This window comes from Oncorhynchus nerka, linkage group LG15 (genome assembly GCF_034236695.1).
Source record: "Oncorhynchus nerka isolate Pitt River linkage group LG15, Oner_Uvic_2.0, whole genome shotgun sequence".
Classification (NCBI taxonomy): Eukaryota; Metazoa; Chordata; class Actinopteri; order Salmoniformes; family Salmonidae; genus Oncorhynchus; species Oncorhynchus nerka.
The window spans coordinates 23,788,934-23,810,767 of record NC_088410.1 but is presented as its reverse complement, the minus strand read 5'-3'; the positions used below and the strand labels follow the sequence as shown (position 1 = coordinate 23,810,767).

The following is a 21,834-nucleotide window of genomic DNA, read 5'->3' as shown; positions in this document are numbered from 1 at the left end:
CAGATTGGATCTTTTGCCTGTGTAAATACAGCCTAAACCACTCATTTACAAAAGGCACATTCGAGAGGAATAAAAATCGCTTATTGCACAGAATATTAGAGAATGTGCACCAGTATGTGAATCAGAAAATATATATTGGTAACAGGTGTGTGTGTGTGAATAGTTTATTGATGTTAGAAACAAATGACGATTTAGTAATAAGTAGTTACTGAAAATGGCTTTGAAATACCAGAAAGGTTGTGGTTATTGGCACTAAAATACCAGAAAGGTTGTGGTATTGGCACTAAAATACCAGAAAGGTTGTGGTATTGGCACTAAAATACCAGAAAGGTTGTGGTATTGGCACTAAAATACCAGAAAGGTTGTGGTATTGGCACTAAAATACCAGAAAGGTTGTGGTATTGGCACTAAAATACCAGAAAGGTTGTGGTATTGGCACTAAAATACCAGAAAGGTTGTGGTATTGGCACTAAAATACCAGAAAGGTTGTGGTATTGGCACTAAAATACCAGAAAGGTTGTGGTATTGGCACTAAAATACCAGAAAGGTTGTGGTATTGGCACTAAAATACCAGAAAGGTTGTGGTATTGGCACTAAAATACTAGAAATGTTGTGGTATTGGCACTAAAATACCAGAAATGTTGTGGTATTGGCACTAAAATACCAGAAAGGTTGTGGTATTGGCACTAAAATACCAGAAAGGTTGTGGTATTGGCACTAAAATACCAGATTGGCAAAAATACCAGAAAGGTTGTGGTATTGGCACTAAAATACCAGAAAGGTTGTGGTATTGGCACTAAAATACTAGAAATGTTGTGGTATTGGCACTAAAATACCAGAAATGTTGTAGTATTGGCACTAAAATACTAGAAATGTTGTGGTATTGGCACTAAAATACTAGACAGGTTGTGGTATTGGCACTAAAATACTAGAAATGTTGTGGTATTGGCACTAAAATACTAGACAGGTTGTGGTATTGGCACTAAAATACTAGACAGGTTGTGGTATTGGCACTAAAATACTAGAAGTGTTGTGGTATTGGCACTAAAATACCAGAAAGGTTGTGGTATTGGCACTAAAATACCAGAAATGTTGTGGTATTGGCACTAAAATACTAGAAATGTTGTGGTATTGGCACTAAAATACTAGAAATGTTGTGGTATTGGCACTAAAATACTAGACAGGTTGTGGTATTGGCACTAAAATACTAGAAGTGTTGTGGTATTGGCACTAAAATACCAGAAAGGTTGTGGTATTGGCACTAAAATACCAGAAATGTTGTGGTATTGGCACTAAAATACCAGAAATGTTGTGGTATTGGCACTAAAATACTAGAAATGTTGTGGTATTGGCACTAAAATACTAGACAGGTTGTGGTATTGGCACTAAAATGTCAACATAAAGGGATTGTTCAGCGGCTTGAAAGAAGCTCTTTTATAGGAGCTCATTTAAAACCCACTCCAGTCAACTCAATTATGACAAGAAATCCTGTTCATTTGATTCACCTTCATGTACTCAGACTCCAAATGATTTACATCCAATCAAGGCAGTGAGTTCATAGTTGCTAAGCCACAGGGATTGATCATTGGCTAGTTCTGGAACGGAGGTTGGTGATTGACTATCTCTGCCTGACACGGAGCAGGAAGGTGCGTATCTCCATGGGCTTGAGGTTCACCTCCCACACAGAGGGGTCTCCCCCTCTCTTCGGCAGGGGCTTCTCACCTGAGGCAAACAGAGACAACAGGCATCAAGCTCTGTGCAATGAACAGAGCAACAAGCCCAGTTTCACAACGGACTAACAAAGGAATTGCTACAATAAAGCAGGTCAGCCGTCTTCACGCGTCCTAGAGGGCTGAGTAAGCAGAGAGTTGATGTGTACCTGACTCCGCCTTCCAGTCCAGACGCGTCATCTCATCCTTCCACTGATTGGCTGACAGGTTCATCTCGGACACGCCCAGCACGTCCAGAGTGGAGAACAGCTTCTACAGAGAGAGCAGTGTGTGTGTGACTGACGGAGAGTAGAGCATCTGTCAGTAACTTCAGTATCTACATTGCTTTCATGTTTTCAAAGCGGTTTGAAATGAATTAACTTGTGAATAACAGTTGTTACATTACGTTGAGACAGGAATGTATGGTATTAGTGAAAGGTTTCACTTTGTTTATGGCTCGTATGCATACGTGTGGGAGTTCTGAACCGGTAGGTTGACAGTTCATTTTGCTCTCCATAGCCCAATACTGATGCTCCAGTCTGAGCAGCACTGTGTGTGTTCACCACTAACCTAACAGTGAGACTGAATGCTCTCCTGGGCTTGCTGCTGGTGCTCCAGCCTTACAACCACAGTCTCTGTATGGTGTGTATATACAGTATTACATATCACTAACCTGCAGATTAACAGTAACAGGCTGGGAATGCTCCTTGCTCTCTGAAGCTTGGTACTGATGTTCCAGTCTGAGCAGCACTGTGTCCTGGTCCCACTGAGACACTGTCAACAGGTGAACAGCAGGGGGCAGCACTGCCTGTAGCCCAGAGAACTGAGGTGGGGGGGTTCAAAGATGGGTTCATTTCAATAGTCCAAAGTGACATTTCATCTGCAGAGCTGATAACTGTTCCTCAATCAGCCTCCTTCACTCTCCCTCCTTTCCTAGATGCCTCACCTCTTTCTCAAAATCCATTGAAGCAGGCCTGAGGGGCGGGACCTTGAACCGTCTCCAATACGGTTGAGAAAGAGGCAAGGAGGAGAACTTGAGGAAATAATCATTTGCGATGGGCTCTCTCTCACCTCCAGCCTGGTACTCGGGTGCAGCTCTCCGTCGGTGAACGTGATGAGAGGCTGCAGTACCACTTCCTGTGCTAGGGGGCGGTGTGTGTCAGCAGCCGTGGCAGGGGGGCTGAGGGAGAGGAGGTGGCGACCACGAACCACCAGGCCTTCTGGGTAAATGTCAGACGTCTCGTTGAGGGGCTCACCTACACCCCGGACGTCATCGTACAGCAACCTACGGTGGAGCTGGGGGGGTCGTGTGGATGGAGTGTGTCAGATGTGACAGAGATAAAGATAGACAGGGTGTGGAGCCGGGGGAAAGAGGTGAGACGTGAAACACACACAACAGATGTCTTTGACGCCAAAATCCTACCACATGAAAAATGAGAGTAGTGAGAGAGTGTGTGTGTGTTACCATGATCTCCAGTGATCCATCCTGGATGCTGCCCCCTCCCTGAGAACGGTCCGTCACTACAGTCAGCTGGTCCTTGTCATCCTGCACACACACACAGTGGAAGTCACCATTTACTATTGTCAGATAATATCACATGAACTTGTAAAACAGAGTGAAGAGAACAGGAGGGAGAGTGAAGAGTTTTGGACCAGAAGGCTACCACAGAAAAAGGAACTGTAAGTGGGAAGAGGAAAAGAAAGTGCATGATCATGAGAGAAGGAAGAGGAAGTGTCCGACCGGGGTGTATGACCAATGAGACACACCTTAATGTAAGCTCTAGAGTTGATTGGATAGTAGTTGCCAGCAATTGGCTCAGACTGTCTCAGGTTCCACGTGGGCCGGTAGTCTTTCCTGTCAGAGACAGATATACAACGCATTAGGGTGTATACTGTGTGTCTGAACACACTACTGGAATACAGTACTCCATCATCAACACATACTGATGCGTAGAGTTGGGAAACACACACAGGTTCCTCACCGTCTCTGCAGCACCTCTCTGCCATTAGAGTCAGTGTAGAAGACACCAGAGGAGTTGATGCTGCTGTCTAGACGACTTATCACCTCTTTACCCAGGTCATCACTGATGGGGGGGAGGCAGATGGAGAGAAGGGGGGGAAGATAGAGAGAAGGGGGGCAGATAGAGAAGGGGGGCAGATAGAGAGAAGGGGGGCAGATAGAGAAAAGGGGGGCGCAGATAGAGAGAAGGGGGGAGGGGGCAGATAGAGAGAAGGGAGGGTGGCAGATAGAGAGAAGGAGGGGCAGATAGAGAGAAGGAGGGGCAGATAGAGAGAAGGGGGGGCAGATAGAGAGAACATGATATACTATAATCTATGGTACAGGAATACTTTCTAGTCTGTTAAAGACTCACTCCTTCTGCCAGACATGCACAGGCTGTCTCAATAACGCTCCATTCTCCTTCCAGTGCATTATCTGTGACCAGGCCCCATGTGGCTCTGAGCCCCTTCCTCACCCTATAGGCACCGGGCCGACAGTCCACTCCAATTCCAGAGCCCTGCTGTCTGTGTAGAGACGGACCACCTGAGAGATCCAGGGACTGAACCACTGTCTCACCTCCTGCACCACAGAATTCTGATGGAGGGAGGGGGGGAGGAGGGGGAGAGGGAGCAGGAGGGAGAGGAGAGGGAGCAGGGGGGAGGAGAAGTGGGAGGTGGAGGGGGGGAATAAGACAGGAGAAGGTGGTTAAGGCAGAGACTAGAAATTGTGAGATGACTGGAATGAATCTCTTGAACGTTTAGTGGGTCTCATGCATATTGAATTATATTGAAACACATTCAAGTAAAGAGACTAGATGAAGTATAATGTAGTAGGTACCTGTAGTGTTTCTATCTTAGCCGTCTTGCTGATGATGAAGGGGGTAGAGGTGTTAGGTCTGAAGATGTAGGCCCCTGACATCTGAATACTCTCTGAGTTGTTACCATCGCTGGCGTTGTACCTGGACAAACATACACAGAACAAAGATGACAGAAAATCCCTCAACGTGACAATGCTAGCACACAGTGAGAGTAAATAAGAAGGATGGGGAGAGAAATAATTATGGAAGGGTAGAGAGAATAGGAAGGAGTGGTAGAGAGAAATGGAAGGGTAGAGAGAAATGGAGAGGTAGAGAGAGAGAGAAGGGTAGAGAGAATGGAGAGAGAGGGAAGAGTAGAGAGAAATGGAGAGAGAGAGAGAGAGAGAGGGAAGGGTAGAGAGAGTAAGTAGTACGGACCAGTAGAAGTTCTGTGACAGTTTGACAGTCTGTTGTGTCTCCAGGTTACTGAGGCTGCTGAGGAGACCCGTCTCTGGGTCAAAGGTCACCCTGAGAAACTAGAGGAGACACAAAGTGACAGAACAGGTGACATCTAAACCTAAAAACCTAGATACAAAACTGTCCAAACATAAAACAACACCTTTCCAACTGACTTTATACATTAATATGTCATCATTAACAGAGACATTGTACATTTTGGAATATTGGTCTCCATTGATGACATGAAATTAATACATCAAATATTTGCTTTCATAGTAGAAAGTACGTTTGTGTCCAGCCATAAGACCCAGACCTTGTTCTGTACAGCCTTGGGAGCTCTGGGCAGTGGAGATGGAGGAGATAGAGGGCCGTTCTGAAGCAGGGAGACAGAGTAGGTGCTGTAGCCCAGGGGAGGGGCCTGAACCTGGAACAACAGCTCGTTGGCAGCGTACCCCCTGCCCCGTCGCACCGCCGCTGTGGCCTGGGACACTGGGACCACCTGGGGGATAGAGTGGGGTACTCTCTCAAAACGCAAATACACACACAATACATAACTGTCATAACAAAGGTTATTGAACAACGACATATGACAACCATTATCAGAACAGACCAACCTGACTGTCCACAGCCTTGCCCTTAGCATCTGAGATACTGTAGGCCGTCCCGTTGACTGGCAGTCTAACTGGCCAACTGACTGGACGAGCTAGAGGGTTGTACACGTTCACTGAGAACTGACAGAGAAACATGGAAAAAGAGAGGAGGGGAATTTAACTTCACGGAACCAAAGAGGAATTGTGAGTGTGTGTGTGTGCCCGTGTAGTGTTACCTTCTTGCTGGTCTCTGTGAGGGGACACACACTGATGTTGAGGTGTTCACAGTAAACACGAGGAGCAGATGATCCACTCAGAGAGGATAGAGTGTTACTGACCAACACCTGGGACAGTGGGGAGAGAGAGGTTACACACACTGTACAGTGATATACTTGATTTAGTCTGTGTCTTATAGTCCTCCACACAGTGGGGAGAGAGAGGTTACACACACTGTACAGTGATATACTTGATTTAGTCTGTGTCCTATAGTCCTCCACACAGTGGGGAGAGAGAGGTTACACACACTGTACAGTGATATACTTGATTTAGTCTGTGTCCTATAGTCCTCCACACAGTGGGGAGAGAGGTTACACACACTGTACAGTGATATACTTTATTTAGTCTGTGTCCTATAGTCCTCCACACAGTGGGGAGAGAGGTTACACACACTGTACAGTAATATACTTTATTTAGTCTGTGTCCTATAGTCCTCCACCCAGTGGGGATGAGAGAGGTTACACACACTGTACAGTGATATACTTTATTTAGTCTGTGTCCTATAGTCCTCCACACAGTGGGGAGAGAGAGGTTACACACACTGTACAGTGATATACTTTATTTAGTCTGTGTCTTATAGTCCTCCACACAGTGGGGAGAGAGGTTACACACACTGTACAGTGATATACTTTATTTAGTCTGTGTCCTGTAGTCCTCCACACAGTGGGGAGAGAGAGGTTACACACACTGTACAGTGATATACTTTATTTAGTCTGTGTCTTATAGTCCTCCACACAGTGGGGAGAGAGGTTACACACACTGTACAGTGATATACTTTATTTAGTCTGTGTCCTATAGTCCTCCACACAGTGGGTAGAGGGAGGTTACACACACTGTACAGTGATATACTTTATTTAGTCTGTGTCCTGTAGTCCTCCACACAGTGGGGAGGGAGGTTACACACACTGTACAGTGATATACTTTATTTAGTCTGTGTCCTATAGTCCTCCACACAGTGGGGAGAGAGAGGTTACACACACTGTACAGTGATATACTTGATTTAGTCTGTGTCTTATAGTCCTCCACACAGTGGGGAGAGAGAGGTTACACACACTGTACAGTGATATACTTTATTTAGTCTGTGTCCTATAGTCCTCCACACAGTGGGGAGAGAGGTTACACACACTGTACAGTGATATACTTTATTTAGTCTGTGTCCTTTGGTCCTCCACACAGTGGGTAGAGAGGTTACACACACTGTACAGTAATATACTTTATTTAGTCTGTGTCCTATAGTCCTCCACACAGTGGGGAGAGAGAGGTTACACACACTGTACAGTAATATACTTTATTTAGTCTGTGTCCTATAGTCCTCCACACACTGTACAGTGATATACTTTATTTAGTCTGTGTCCTATAGTCCTCCACACAGTGGGGAGAGAGAGGTTACACACACTGTACAGCAATATACTTTATTTAGTCTGTGTCCTATAGTCCTCCACACAGCAGAGAGAGAGGTTACACACACTGTACAGTAAAATACTTTATTTAGTCTGTGTCCTATAGTCCTCCACACAGTGGGGAGAGAGAGGTTACACACACTGTACAGTGATATACTTTATTTAGTCTGTGTCCTATAGTCCTCCACACAGTGGGGAGAGAGAGGTTACACACACTGTACAGTGATATACTTTATTTAGTCTGTGTCTTATAGTCCTCCACACAGTGGGGAGAGAGGTTACACACACTGTACAGTGATATACTTTATTTAGTCTGTGTCCTATAGTCCTCCACACAGTGGGTAGAGAGAGGTTACACACACTGTACAGTGATATACTTTATTTAGTCTGTGTCCTGTAGTCCTCCACACAGTGGGGAGGGAGGTTACACACACTGTACAGTGATATACTTTATTTAGTCTGTGTCCTATAGTCCTCCACACAGTGGGGAGAGAGAGGTTACACACACTGTACAGTGATATACTTGATTTAGTCTGTGTCTTATAGTCCTCCACACAGTGGGGAGAGAGAGGTTACACACACTGTACAGTGATATACTTTATTTAGTCTGTGTCCTGTAGTCCTCCACACAGTGGGGAGAGAGGTTACACACACTGTACAGTGATATACTTTATTTAGTCTGTGTCCTATAGTCCTCCACACAGTGGGGAGAGAGGTTACACACACTGTACAGTGATATACTTTATTTAGTCTGTGTCTTATAGTCCTCCACACAGTGGGGAGAGAGAGGTTACACACACACTGTACAGTGATATACTTGATTTAGTCTGTGTCCTATAGTCCTCCACACACTGTACAGTGATATACTTTATTTAGTCTGTGTCCTATAGTCCTCCACACAGTGAGGATGAAAGAGGTTACACACACTGTACAGTAATATACGTTATTTAGTCTGTGTCTTATAGTCCTCCACACAGCGGAGAGAGAGGTTACACACACTGTACAGTAATATACATTATTTAGTCTGTGTCCTATAGTCCTCCACCCAGTGGGGATGAGAGAGGTTACACACACTGTACAGTAATATACATTATTTAGTCTGTGTCTTATAGTCCTCCACCCAGTGGGGATGAGAGAGGTTACACACACTGTACAGTAATATACTTTATTTAGTCTGTGTCCTATAGTCCTCCACACAGTGGGGAGAGAGAGGTTACACACACTGTACAGTGATATACTTTATTTAGTCTGTGTCCTATAGTCCTCCACACAGTGAGGATGAAAGAGGTTACACACACTGTACAGTAATATACTTTATTCAGTCTGTGTCCTATAGTCCTCCACACAGCGGAGAGAGAGGTTACACACACTGTACAGTAATATACTTTATTTAGTCTGTGTCCTATAGTCCTCCACAGTGGGGATGAGAGAGGTTACACACACTGTACAGTGATATACGTTATTTAGTCTGTGCCCTATAGTCCTCCACACAGTGGAGAGAGGTTACACACACTGTACAGTGATATACTTTATTTAGTCTGTGTCCTATAGTCCTCCACACAGTGGGGAGAGAGAGGTTACACACACTGTACAGTGATATACGTTATTTAGTCTGTGCCCTATAGTCCTCCACACACTGTACAGTGATATACGTTATTTAGTCTGTGCCCTATAGTCCTCCACACAGTGAAGATTAGAGAGGTTACACACACTGTACAGTAATATACTTTATTTAGTCTGTGCCCTATAGTCCTCCACACAGTGAAGATTAGAGAGGTTACACACACTGTACAGTAATATACTTTATTTAGTCTGTGTCCTATAGTCCTCCACACAGCAGAGAGAGGGGTGGAGAGTCAATCATACACAGTTCATCTAACAAGAGAGACTGCATGGATCAATAGAAAGAACAGGCACACATGGTAGGTACCTGGCAGTGTGCCCAGCCGTTGGCCAGTTTCCTAGCGTAGTCGTTGGCAACGTGTTGCTTTTCCGTCCCGGATACAGCGTCGTGATGCTGAGCCACTGCCATGGCCTTCTCTACCAATCACAACACAGAACACTCCCTATCAACCTTGCTGTCCTCTAAACTGCTTCAAGCTTATTAATACAAAGGATGCTAGTATCAATAAGCAGGATGCCAGTATTAATAACAAGGATGCCAGTATTAATAAGAAGGATGCCAGTATTAATAACAAGGATGCTAGTATTAATAAGAAGGATGCCAGTATTAACAAGAAGGATGCCAGTATTAATAAGAAGGGTGCCAGTATTAATAAGAAGGATGCCAGTATTAATAGGAAGGATGCCAGTATTAATAAGAAGGATGCTAGTATCAATAAGAAGGATGCCCGTATTAATAAGAAGGATGCCCGTATTAATAAGAAGGATGCCAGTATTAATAAGAAGGATGCCAGTATCAATAAGCAGGATGCCAGTATTAATAAGAAGGATGCCAGTATTAATAAGAAGGATGCTAGTATTAATAAGAAGGATGCCAGTATCAATAAGCAGGATGCCAGTATTAATAAGAAGGATGCTAGTATCAATAAGAAGGATGCCCGTATTAATAAGAAGGATGCCCGTATTAATAAGAAGGATGCCCGTATTAATAAGAAGTATGCTAGTATTAATAAGAAGTATGCTAGTATTAATAAGAAGGATGCCCGTATTAATAAGAAGGATGCCCGTATTAATAAGAAGGATGCCCGTATTAATAAGAAGGATGCTAGTATGGACATTGAAACAGAGTTTGACTGCCACTAGTCTTAGTCAACTCATGTAGTGATGATGAAGTAGTGCACTTGAATGTGATGAAAGTGTGTACACTAGACACTTACTCAGGGTCTCACTGTCTCCAGCTCCAAAGGGACCTTTCCTTGAGATGGGACCACCAAGGACCTCCAGCTGTTTACACGCCTGTGAAACCAGGAGAAGAATAATGCATTAACCACGTCTCCAGACATGGCCTCAGTGTGGGGCGACTGAACTGTCATCCCTGAGTGAATGTCTGGTGGCTTTGTATGAAAAGTGTACAAGCTGTCAAATCCATGACTCCTCACCTCTCTCTGGAAAGCTCATTGGAGAAGAGGCCCCACGTCCCTCCCCTTCGACCTCCTCCTCCAACGAGGAGGAATCAATGGCCGCGTTCGACATAAAGCCAACTTTAAAGGCAAGTCGAGACTGACTAATCTACAAATCACCTTACATCATCATCAATAACTGCTCAATATTACTTGTAGATCAGTCAGTCAGTCACAACTTATCCATGACACATCACAGCTTTGAGGCTCTCAAACACAGCGTGTAAAGCTTTTCAGACTAAGCCATTGTCTGTGGTTTGAGTAGTGTACCTGCAGGTAGCTGTTGCTGATCCTCTCATAGCGTTTCAGGGCTGGACGGCTGGTGAAATATCCTGTCCAGAAGTCATGAGCTGAGTCAGCATAGGGGAAGAAATCATCTCCTTTTAGAGGCCTAACAGGGGGGTCGGGGGTGAGAGCGAGAAGAAAGAGAGAAGAGAAAACATTTAAATGACCTGTACATCATTTAAGGTAGCAGGAGGGAGAGAACGTTGACTTCAGAGGTCGTTACTCTAGCTAGCTAGACATAGTTTAGTATTCTAACAGAATCATAGTTAATATAGTTAATATAGTACCATGTGAGATTAGCCCTGTGTAGCTCCTGTAGGTAACAGGAGGGAGTAGAGTAGAGAACGTTGACTTCAGAGGCCGTTACTCTAGTTAGCTAGACATAGTTTAGTATTCTAACAGAATCATATAGTTAATATAGTACCATGTGAGGTTAGCCCTGTGTAGCTCCTGTAGGTAACAGGAGGGTGTAGAGTAGAGAACGTTGACTTCAGAGCCGTTACTCTGCATCTGGTTGACGTAGCGAATGAGCTTGTCCAGGTTCTTATACCACAGGTTGGCGTTCTCATACTGGAAGTCTGACCCCATAGTCATTATGATGTGGTTGGTTTTATACACCAATGCCTGGTGCAGGGGAGGAGGGAGAGAGAGAGAGAGTGTGTGTGTTATTATGACTAACCTGTGTGTGTGTGTGTGTGACCGACTTGTATGTGTGTGTCTCATCTCTAACCTGTCCGTGTGCGATGTGGAGGAACCTGGTCACCACATCGTCAACATTATAGTCCTCCAGATCAGGGTCGTCTCTGATTGGTGGATCGTCACATGACTGGTCCCAACAGAAGCCCTCCGGAGGGTTGTACCCGTTAGGGAGGATACCTGGAGGAGAGGGGGCTGGGTTAGGCTACTGGGGTGCTAGGGGTCAGGGTTCATAGGTGAGAGGTCAGGATGGAAAATATCTAATGGAACGACTACGTGAAGCTGTTGCTATATTGCTAGAGGTTGAAGGTGAAAGGTCAGTACCAGTGAAGAGGTCAGCCATAGGGGGGGTGAGGCTCTCGCTGGCCCTCCACAACATCTCCTGTTCCCTGGCTACCATCCTCCTGTTACGATCCTGGTAGTCCAGACGACCAAAGAAGAAGCCGTCATAACCCATCTAGAACAGACAGAACCATCAGTCAATACAATACACACACAAGATAACATGGTTTATGTCACATACACCAGGTAGGTGCAGTGAAATGAGTTGTTTTACAGGGTCATCCATGGTAGTATGGCGCCTTCTAAATGCTTTACCTCCTGGGCTCGGGTATTCAAACCAGCAGCCTTTAGGTTACTGGACCAACGCTAGGCTACCTGCCACCCATTCAATACAATAAACACAGTACGGATTCTAATCGTCCCTCTGACCTTTGAACTGAATGGAAAGATGAGGGAGACTCATGCCGTCTCGTGTTATTTCTGACTTGGAAAACTTTAGAGTAAATTTGTATTGCCCCACTTCTATTCCCAACTTGGGAGCTCACGAGAACCTTATGACACTGACAACCTTTCAACAGAGGAGAGTCTTGGATGGTTGTACAATATCTATTCCGACAATGGATTAAGACATGATGGAAAAAAGGAGTGGAAGATATTTACCCGGGTAAGAATAGACAGAGAGAGGCTGACAGACAGGATATTGTGAGGTAGAAAAAAGACAGCAGATTGTGGGTTGTATTCAGCAGGAACCAAACTGGCCAAAACAGGGAGGGACCTACCAGTAATAAGAAACATTAAGAAGCACTAATGAATACGACCCTCACCTGTGCGAACATGGAGGCGTGCTCGCGGGCGTGTCCGAAGGGGTCGATGTGCCAGGCGACGCGGGGGCGACCGCAGTGTCCGAACGTGTCGTTGAGGAACCGCAGGCCCATGGTCATCTGGTCTATGACTGCACTGTAGTGGGTGGTCGCCTCGTCACTCATACACCAGCCCCCGTTCACAAACTCCAACCGCCCTGAGAGGAGGGAGGGGGGAGGAGGGAGGGAGGGACAAAAGTGATAACAGCAATAAATATTTATTTAACGCTATATGACTTAATCACAGGTTAAAGGGGTTATAACTGTTTATAACCTCTGAATTGCAATTTACATCTGTTCAATAATACCACCAATAGCAGAGAGATGCTTTATCACACTGCTATAACACCTACATCCCTTCTCTCATTAACCTGCTGTCTGACTGGCTCCTTCACCACCAATAGCAGTCACACTCAGGTGAGAGAGATGCTTTATCACACTGCTATAACACCTACATCCCTTCTCTCATTAACCTGCTGTCTGACTGGCTCCTTCACCACCAATAGCAGTCACACTCAGGTGAGAGAGATGCTTTATCACACTGCTATAACACCTACATCCCTTCTCTCATTAACCTGCTGTCTGACTGGCTCCTTCACCACCAATAGCAGTCACACTCAGGTGAGAGAGATGCTTTATCACACTGCTATAACACCTACATCCCTTCTCTCATTAACCTGCTGTCTGACTGGCTCCTTCACCACCAATAGCAGTCACACTCAGGTGAGAGAGATGCTTTATCACACTGCTATAACACCTACATCCCTTCTCTCATTAACCTGCTGTCTGACTGGCTCCTTCACCACCAATAGCAGTCACACTCAGGTGAGAGAGATGCTTTATAACACTGCTATAACACCTACATCCCTTCTCTCATTAACCTGCTGTCTGACTGGCTCCTTCACCACCAATAGCAGTCACACTCAGGTGAGAGAGATGCTTTATCACACTTCTATAACACCTACATCCCTTCTCTCATTAACCTGCTGTCTGACTGGCTCCTTCACCACCAATAGCAGTCACACTCAGGTGAGAGAGATGCTTTATCACACTTCTATAACACCTACATCCCTTCTCTCATTAACCTGCTGTCTGACTGGCTCCTTCACCACCAATAGCAGTCACACTCAGGTGAGAGAGATGCTTTATCACACTGCTATAACACCTACATCCCTTCTCTCATTAACCTGCTGTCTGACTGGCTCCTTCACCACCAATAGCAGTCACACTCAGGTGAGAGAGATGCTTTATCACACTGCTATAACACCTACATCCCTTCTCTCATTAACCTGCTGTCTGACTGGCTCCTTCACCACCAATAGCAGTCACACTCAGGTGAGAGAGATGCTTTATCACACTGCTATAACACCTACATCCCTTCTCTCATTAACCTGCTGTCTGACTGGCTCCTTCACCACCAATAGCAGTCACACTCAGGTGAGAGAGATGCTTTATCACACTGCTATAACACCTACATCCCTTCTCTCATTAACCTGCTGTCTGACTGGCTCCTTCACCACCAATAGCAGTCACACTCAGGTGAGAGAGATGCTTTATAACACTGCTATAACACCTACATCCCTTCTCTCATTAACCTGCTGTCTGACTGGCTCCTTCACCACCAATAGCAGTCACACTCAGGTGAGAGAGATGCTTTATCACACTGCTATAACACCTACATCCCTTCTCTCATTAACCTGCTGTCTGACTGGCTCCTTCACCACCAATAGCAGTCACACTCAGGTGAGAGAGATGCTTTATCACACTGCTATAACACCTACATCCCTTCTCTCATTAACCTGCTGTCTGACTGGCTCCTTCACCACCAATAGCAGTCACACTCAGGTGAGAGAGATGCTTTATCACACTGCTATAACACCTACATCCCTTCTCTCATTAACCTGCTGTCTGACTGGCTCCTTCACCACCAATAGCAGTCACACTCAGGTGAGAGAGATGCTTTATCACACTGCTATAACACCTACATCCCTTCTCTCATTAACCTGCTGTCTGACTGGCTCCTTCACCACCAATAGCAGTCACACTCAGGTGAGAGAGATGCTTTATCACACTGCTATAACACCTACATCCCTTCTCTCATTAACCTGCTGTCTGACTGGCTCCTTCACCACCAATAGCAGTCACACTCAGGTGAGAGATGCTTTATCACACTGCTATAACACCTACATCCCTTCTCTCATTAACCTGCTGTCTGACTGGCTCCTTCACCACCAATAGCAGTCACACTCAGGTGAGAGAGATGCTTTATCACACTTCTATAACACCTACATCCCTTCTCTCATTAACCTGCTGTCTGACTGGCTCCTTCACCACCAATAGCAGTCACACTCAGGTGAGAGAGATGCTTTATCACACTGCTATAACACCTACATCCCTTCTCTCATTAACCTGCTGTCTGACTGGCTCCTTCACCACCAATAGCAGTCACACTCAGGTGAGAGAGATGCTTTATCACACTGCTATAACACCTACATCCCTTCTCTCATTAACCTGCTGTCTGACTGGCTCCTTCACCACCAATAGCAGTCACACTCAGGTGAGAGAGATGCTTTATCACACTGCTATAACACCTACATCCCTTCTCTCATTAACCTGCTGTCTGACTGGCTCCTTCACCACCAATAGCAGTCACACTCAGGTGAGAGAGATGCTTTATCACACTGCTATAACACCTACATCCCTTCTCTCATTAACCTGCTGTCTGACTGGCTCCTTCACCACCAATAGCAGTCACACTCAGGTGAGAGAGATGCTTTATCACACTGCTATAACACCTACATCCCTTCTCTCATTAACCTGCTGTCTGACTGGCTCCTTCACCACCAATAGCAGTCACACTCAGGTGAGAGATGCTTTATCACACTTCTATAACACCTACATCCCTTCTCTCATTAACCTGCTGTCTGACTGGCTCCTTCACCACCAATAGCAGTCACACTCAGGTGAGAGAGATGCTTTATCACACTTCTATAACACCTACATCCCTTCTCTCATTAACCTGCTGTCTGACTGGCTCCTTCACCACCAATAGCAGTCACACTCAGGTGAGAGAGATGCTTTATCACACTTCTATAACACCTACATCCCTTCTCTCATTAACCTGCTGTCTGACTGGCTCCTTCACCACCAATAGCAGTCACACTCAGGTGAGAGAGATGCTTTATCACACTGCTATAACACCTACATCCCTTCTCTCATTAACCTGCTGTCTGACTGGCTCCTTCACCACCAATAGCAGTCACACTCAGGTGAGAGAGATGCTTTATCACACTTCTATAACACCTACATCCCTTCTCTCATTAACCTGCTGTCTGACTGGCTCCTTCACCACCAATAGCAGTCACACTCAGGTGAGAGAGATGCTTTATCACACTGCTATAACACCTACATCCCTTCTCTCATTAACCTGCTATCTGACTGGCTCCTTCACCACCAATAGCAGTCACACTCAGGTGAGAGAGATGCTTTATCACACTGCTATAACACCTACATCCCTTCTCTCATTAACCTGCTGTCTGACTGGCTCCTTCACCACCAATAGCAGTCACACTCAGGTGAGAGAGATGCTTTATCACACTTCTATAACACCTACATCCCTTCTCTCATTAACCTGCTGTCTGACTGGCTCCTTCACCACCAATAGCAGTCACACTCAGGTGAGAGAGATGCTTTATCACACTTCTATAACACCTACATCCCTTCTCTCATTAACCTGCTGTCTGACTGGCTCCTTCACCACCAATAGCAGTCACACTCAGGTGAGAGAGATGCTTTATCACACTTCTATAACACCTACATCCCTTCTCTCATTAACCTGCTGTCTGACTGGCTCCTTCACCACCAATAGCAGTCACACTCAGGTGAGAGAGATGCTTTATCACACTGCTATAACACCTACATCCCTTCTCTCATTAACCTGCTGTCTGACTGGCTCCTTCACCACCAATAGCAGTCACACTCAGGTGAGAGATGCTTTATCACACTCTATAACACCTACATCCCTTCTCTCATTAACCTGCTGTCTGACTGGCTCCTTCACCACCAATAGCAGTCACACTCAGGTGAGAGAGATGCTTTATCACACTGCTATAACACCTACATCCCTTCTCTCATTAACCTGCTGTCTGACTGGCTCCTTCACCACCAATAGCAGTCACACTCAGGTGAGAGAGATGCTTTATCACACTGCTATAACACCTACATCCCTTCTCTCATTAACCTGCTGTCTGACTGGCTCCTTCACCACCAATAGCAGTCACACTCAGGTGAGAGAGATGCTTTATCACACTTCTATAACACCTACATCCCTTCTCTCATTAACCTGCTGTCTGACTGGCTCCTTCACCACCAATAGCAGTCACACTCAGGTGAGAGAGATGCTTTATCACACTTCTATAACACCTACATCCCTTCTCTCATTAACCTGCTGTCTGACTGGCTCCTTCACCACCAATAGCAGTCACACTCAGGTGAGAGAGATGCTTTATCACACTTCTATAACACCTACATCCCTTCTCTCATTAACCTGCTGTCTGACTGGCTCCTTCACCACCAATAGCAGTCACACTCAGGTGAGAGAGATGCTTTATCACACTGCTATAACACCTACATCCCTTCTCTCATTAACCTGCTGTCTGACTGGCTCCTTCACCACCAATAGCAGTCACACTCAGGTGAGAGAGATGCTTTATCACACTGCTATAACACCTACATCCCTTCTCTCATTAACCTGCTGTCTGACTGGCTCCTTCACCACCAATAGCAGTCACACTCAGGTGAGAGAGATGCTTTATCACACTTCTATAACACCTACATCCCTTCTCTCATTAACCTGCTGTCTGACTGGCTCCTTCACCACCAATAGCAGTCACACTCAGGTGAGAGAGATGCTTTATCACACTTCTATAACACCTACATCCCTTCTCTCATTAACCTGCTGTCTGACTGGCTCCTTCACCACCAATAGCAGTCACACTCAGGTGAGAGAGATGCTTTATCACACTGCTATAACACCTACATCCCTTCTCTCATTAACCTGCTGTCTGACTGGCTCCTTCACCACCAATAGCAGTCACACTCAGGTGAGAGATGCTTTATCACACTGCTATAACACCTACATCCCTTCTCTCATTAACCTGCTGTCTGACTGGCTCCTTCACCACCAATAGCAGTCACACTCAGGTGAGAGAGATGCTTTATCACACTGCTATAACACCTACATCCCTTCTCTCATTAACCTGCTGTCTGACTGGCTCCTTCACCACCAATAGCAGTCACACTCAGGTGAGAGAGATGCTTTATCACACTTCTATAACACCTACATCCCTTCTCTCATTAACCTGCTGTCTGACTGGCTCCTTCACCACCAATAGCAGTCACACTCAGGTGAGAGAGATGCTTTATCACACTTCTATAACACCTACATCCCTTCTCTCATTAACCTGCTGTCTGACTGGCTCCTTCACCACCAATAGCAGTCACACTCAGGTGAGAGAGATGCTTTATCACACTTCTATAACACCTACATCCCTTCTCTCATTAACCTGCTGTCTGACTGGCTCCTTCACCACCAATAGCAGTCACACTCAGGTGAGAGAGATGCTTTATCACACTGCTATAACACCTACATCCCTTCTCTCATTAACCTGCTATCTGACTGGCTCCTTCACCACCAATAGCAGTCACACTCAGGTGAGAGAGATGCTTTATCACACTGCTATAACACCTACATCCCTTCTCTCATTAACCTGCTGTCTGACTGGCTCCTTCACCACCAATAGCAGTCACACTCAGGTGAGAGAGATGCTTTATCACACTTCTATAACACCTACATCCCTTCTCTCATTAACCTGCTGTCTGACTGGCTCCTTCACCACCAATAGCAGTCACACTCAGGTGAGAGAGATGCTTTATCACACTGCTATAACACCTACATCCCTTCTCTCATTAACCTGCTATCTGACTGGCTCCTTCACCACCAATAGCAGTCACACTCAGGTGAGAGAGATGCTTTATCACACTGCTATAACACCTACATCCCTTCTCTCATTAACCTGCTGTCTGACTGGCTCCTTCACCACCAATAGCAGTCACACTCAGGTGAGAGAGATGCTTTATCACACTTCTATAACACCTACATCCCTTCTCTCATTAACCTGCTGTCTGACTGGCTCCTTCACCACCAATAGCAGTCACACTCAGGTGAGAGAGATGCTTTATCACACTTCTATAACACCTACATCCCTTTCTCTCACTCTTTAACCTGCTGTCTGACTGGCTCCTTCACCACCAATAGCAGTCACACTCAGGTGAGAGAGATGCTTTATCACACTTCTATAACACCTACATCCCTTCTCTCATTAACCTGCTGTCTGACTGGCTCCTTCACCACCAATAGCAGTCACACTCAGGTGAGAGAGATGCTTTATCACACTGCTATAACACCTACATCCCTTCTCTCATTAACCTGCTGTCTGACTGGCTCCTTCACCACCAATAGCAGTCACACTCAGGTGAGAGAGATGCTTTATCACACTTCTATAACACCTACATCCCTTCTCTCATTAACCTGCTGTCTGACTGGCTCCTTCACCACCAATAGCAGTCACACTCAGGTGAGAGAGATGCTTTATCACACTGCTATAACACCTACATCCCTTCTCTCATTAACCTGCTATCTGACTGGCTCCTTCACCACCAATAGCAGTCACACTCAGGTGAGAGAGATGCTTTATCACACTGCTATAACACCTACATCCCTTCTCTCATTAACCTGCTGTCTGACTGGCTCCTTCACCACCAATAGCAGTCACACTCAGGTGAGAGAGATGCTTTATCACACTTCTATAACACCTACATCCCTTCTCTCATTAACCTGCTGTCTGACTGGCTCCTTCACCACCAATAGCAGTCACACTCAGGTGAGAGAGATGCTTTATCACACTTCTATAACACCTACATCCCTTCTCTCATTAACCTGCTGTCTGACTGGCTCCTTCACCACCAATAGCAGTCACACTCAGGTGAGAGAGATGCTTTATCACACTTCTATAACACCTACATCCCTTCTCTCATTAACCTGCTGTCTGACTGGCTCCTTCACCACCAATAGCAGTCACACTCAGGTGAGAGAGATGCTTTATCACACTGCTATAACACCTACATCCCTTCTCTCATTAACCTGCTGTCTGACTGGCTCCTTCACCACCAATAGCAGTCACACTCAGGTGAGAGAGATGCTTTATAACACTGCTATAACACCTACATCCCTTCTCTCATTAACCTGCTGTCTGACTGGCTCCTTCACCACCAATAGCAGTCACACTCAGGTGAGAGATGCTTTATCACACTGCTATAACACCTACATCCCTTCTCTCATTAACCTGCTGTCTGACTGGCTCCTTCACCACCAATAGCAGTCACACTCAGGTGAGAGAGATGCTTTATCACACTGCTATAACACCTACATCCCTTCTCTCATTAACCTGCTGTCTGACTGGCTCCTTCACCACCAATAGCAGTCACACTCAGGTGAGAGAGATGCTTTATCACACTGCTATAACACCTACATCCCTTCTCTCATTAACCTGCTGTCTGACTGGCTCCTTCACCACCAATAGCAGTCACACTCAGGTGAGAGAGATGCTTTATCACACTGCTATAACACCTACATCCCTTCTCTCATTAACCTGCTGTCTGACTGGCTCCTTCACCACCAATAGCAGTCACACTCAGGTGAGAGAGATGCTTTATCACACTGCTATAACACCTACATCCCTTCTCTCATTAACCTGCTGTCTGACTGGCTCCTTCACCACCAATAGCAGTCACACTCAGGTGAGAGAGATGCTTTATCACACTTCTATAACACCTACATCCCTTCTCTCATTAACCTGCTGTCTGACTGGCTCCTTCCCCAGCAGTAGAAGGTGAACTCTACCGCTTTATAACGTCTTCCTGACATGTTTTCTAAAGGCTCTATAACCCCTCTCTGGCCTCACCCTCATTGACTAGCTGTTTGACAGTGTTCTGCATGTCATCAGTCTGTTGTTTCCACCAGCAGTAGAAGGTGAACTCTACCACTTTATAACGTCTTCCTGACATGTTTTCTAAAGGCTATATAACCCCTCTCTGGCCTCACCCTCATTGACTAGCTGTTTGACAGTGTTCTGCATGTCATCAGTCTGTTGTTTCCACCAGCGGTAGAAGAAGGCCGTCTCTACGTAGATGAAGCGTCTGTCAGGGTTCTTCAGCAGCTGGTCCACCACAGAGTCCAGGATGTACTGCACCCCTGCGTGCTGGATATCATTACGGTCTGGAACGACGACAGGCAGGTTACATACACAGGTTAGACACACACACACACACACACGTGATAACACATATGCACACACGATACAACATCTATCATGCGGTTCACATCCACCCAGTCATGAGGTTTGAAATGTAAAACCATGTGATTCTAGGTTATTGTAGGTGTTATGTATGCCTATAATCAAATATAATAAAAGCCTCACAACTATGGTTTTAACTATGTGTCAGTTGAACTTTGAACTAAACCACCTTGACCTATGACATAGCTGTTTATGACTGTGTTTGTGTGTGTAGATGTCAGCCACATGATAGATGGGTGGGGGGGATACAGACCTCCATAAAAGTATTGGTCCACGGTCTTGAGCCAGCCGACGTCGTCGTGGGTGTGGGGAACCAGATGCACGTTCAACATCCCAGGCTTGGTAGCATGACATGACTAGGATGTGTAGCACACACGATGGGAAAATAATGAGGGATTTTAGCTGGTGGACTAATGTTATGGGAAGGAGAGAGGCATATCGGAGGCTACTTAGCTTTATAAACATTGTAAAGTTGGAATTGTCATTTCATTAAACCACCAATGAAAACAGTGCAAGACCAGACTTAGTGCAAGACTGGCTAGATCGAATGGGATTTGTAGCTTTGCACTTCACGTTTTAAGTCGAAGTATAAATATGTTGTGCCAGGAATATAACTTCTGCTACTGTGTTCTCTACGCGAATATGAATGGGTTTGAAATCAGCTAAAGAAGAAGTTCATCAAACCTGCAATACAATACACGGTTTAAGTGTTTCAGTTGCGTTTTTATTCACCACAATAGGGATAGGAACTATAGACGTACCTTGTATCCACATGTAGAACTTTCTTGGGGTGTTTGACAAACGGGAACACCCCAAACGCCGCTTTGAAATAATAACAGGAGGAACACAAACGGTGTATACTCCGGAGTCGCCATCTTGGAAAACAGCCACGAGTCATGTGACATTTGTTTATGTATCTTTCCTATCATGTGACTTCGCCCCAGACCACACCCTCTAGGGGCAGGCCTTTTCTTGTTTTATGCTC

At 45.5% G+C, this 21,834-nt stretch overlaps 1 protein-coding gene across 2 annotated transcripts; it reads right to left on the bottom strand.

Moving 5' to 3' along the window:
• Nucleotides 1-1,491: 1,491 nt before the first annotated feature.
• man2b1 (mannosidase, alpha, class 2B, member 1) lies at nt 1,492-21,769 on the bottom strand. 2 transcript variants are annotated; one of them, XM_065001314.1, is made up of 23 exons: nt 21,611-21,769; nt 21,103-21,205; nt 20,597-20,770; nt 12,400-12,593; nt 11,618-11,750; nt 11,328-11,473; nt 11,022-11,221; nt 10,583-10,703; nt 10,070-10,148; nt 9,160-9,269; nt 5,790-5,897; nt 5,578-5,694; nt 5,277-5,462; nt 4,943-5,040; nt 4,546-4,666; nt 4,184-4,302; nt 3,692-3,793; nt 3,477-3,564; nt 3,175-3,255; nt 2,781-3,005; nt 2,383-2,532; nt 1,880-1,982; nt 1,492-1,722 (listed from the first exon to the last, which is right to left on the bottom strand). In XM_065001314.1, the coding sequence occupies exons 1-23, from the start codon at nt 21,752-21,754 to the stop codon at nt 1,619-1,621; spliced, it is 3,006 nt and encodes a 1,001-aa protein (XP_064857386.1). In that variant the 5' UTR covers nt 21,755-21,769; the 3' UTR covers nt 1,492-1,618. The 2 variants fall into 2 exon arrangements, with proteins under 2 accessions (XP_064857386.1, XP_064857385.1); XM_065001313.1 differs by lacking the exons at nt 20,597-20,770; nt 21,103-21,205; nt 21,611-21,769 and adding an exon at nt 20,457-20,574.
• Between the last annotated feature and the right edge of the window lie 65 nt (nt 21,770-21,834).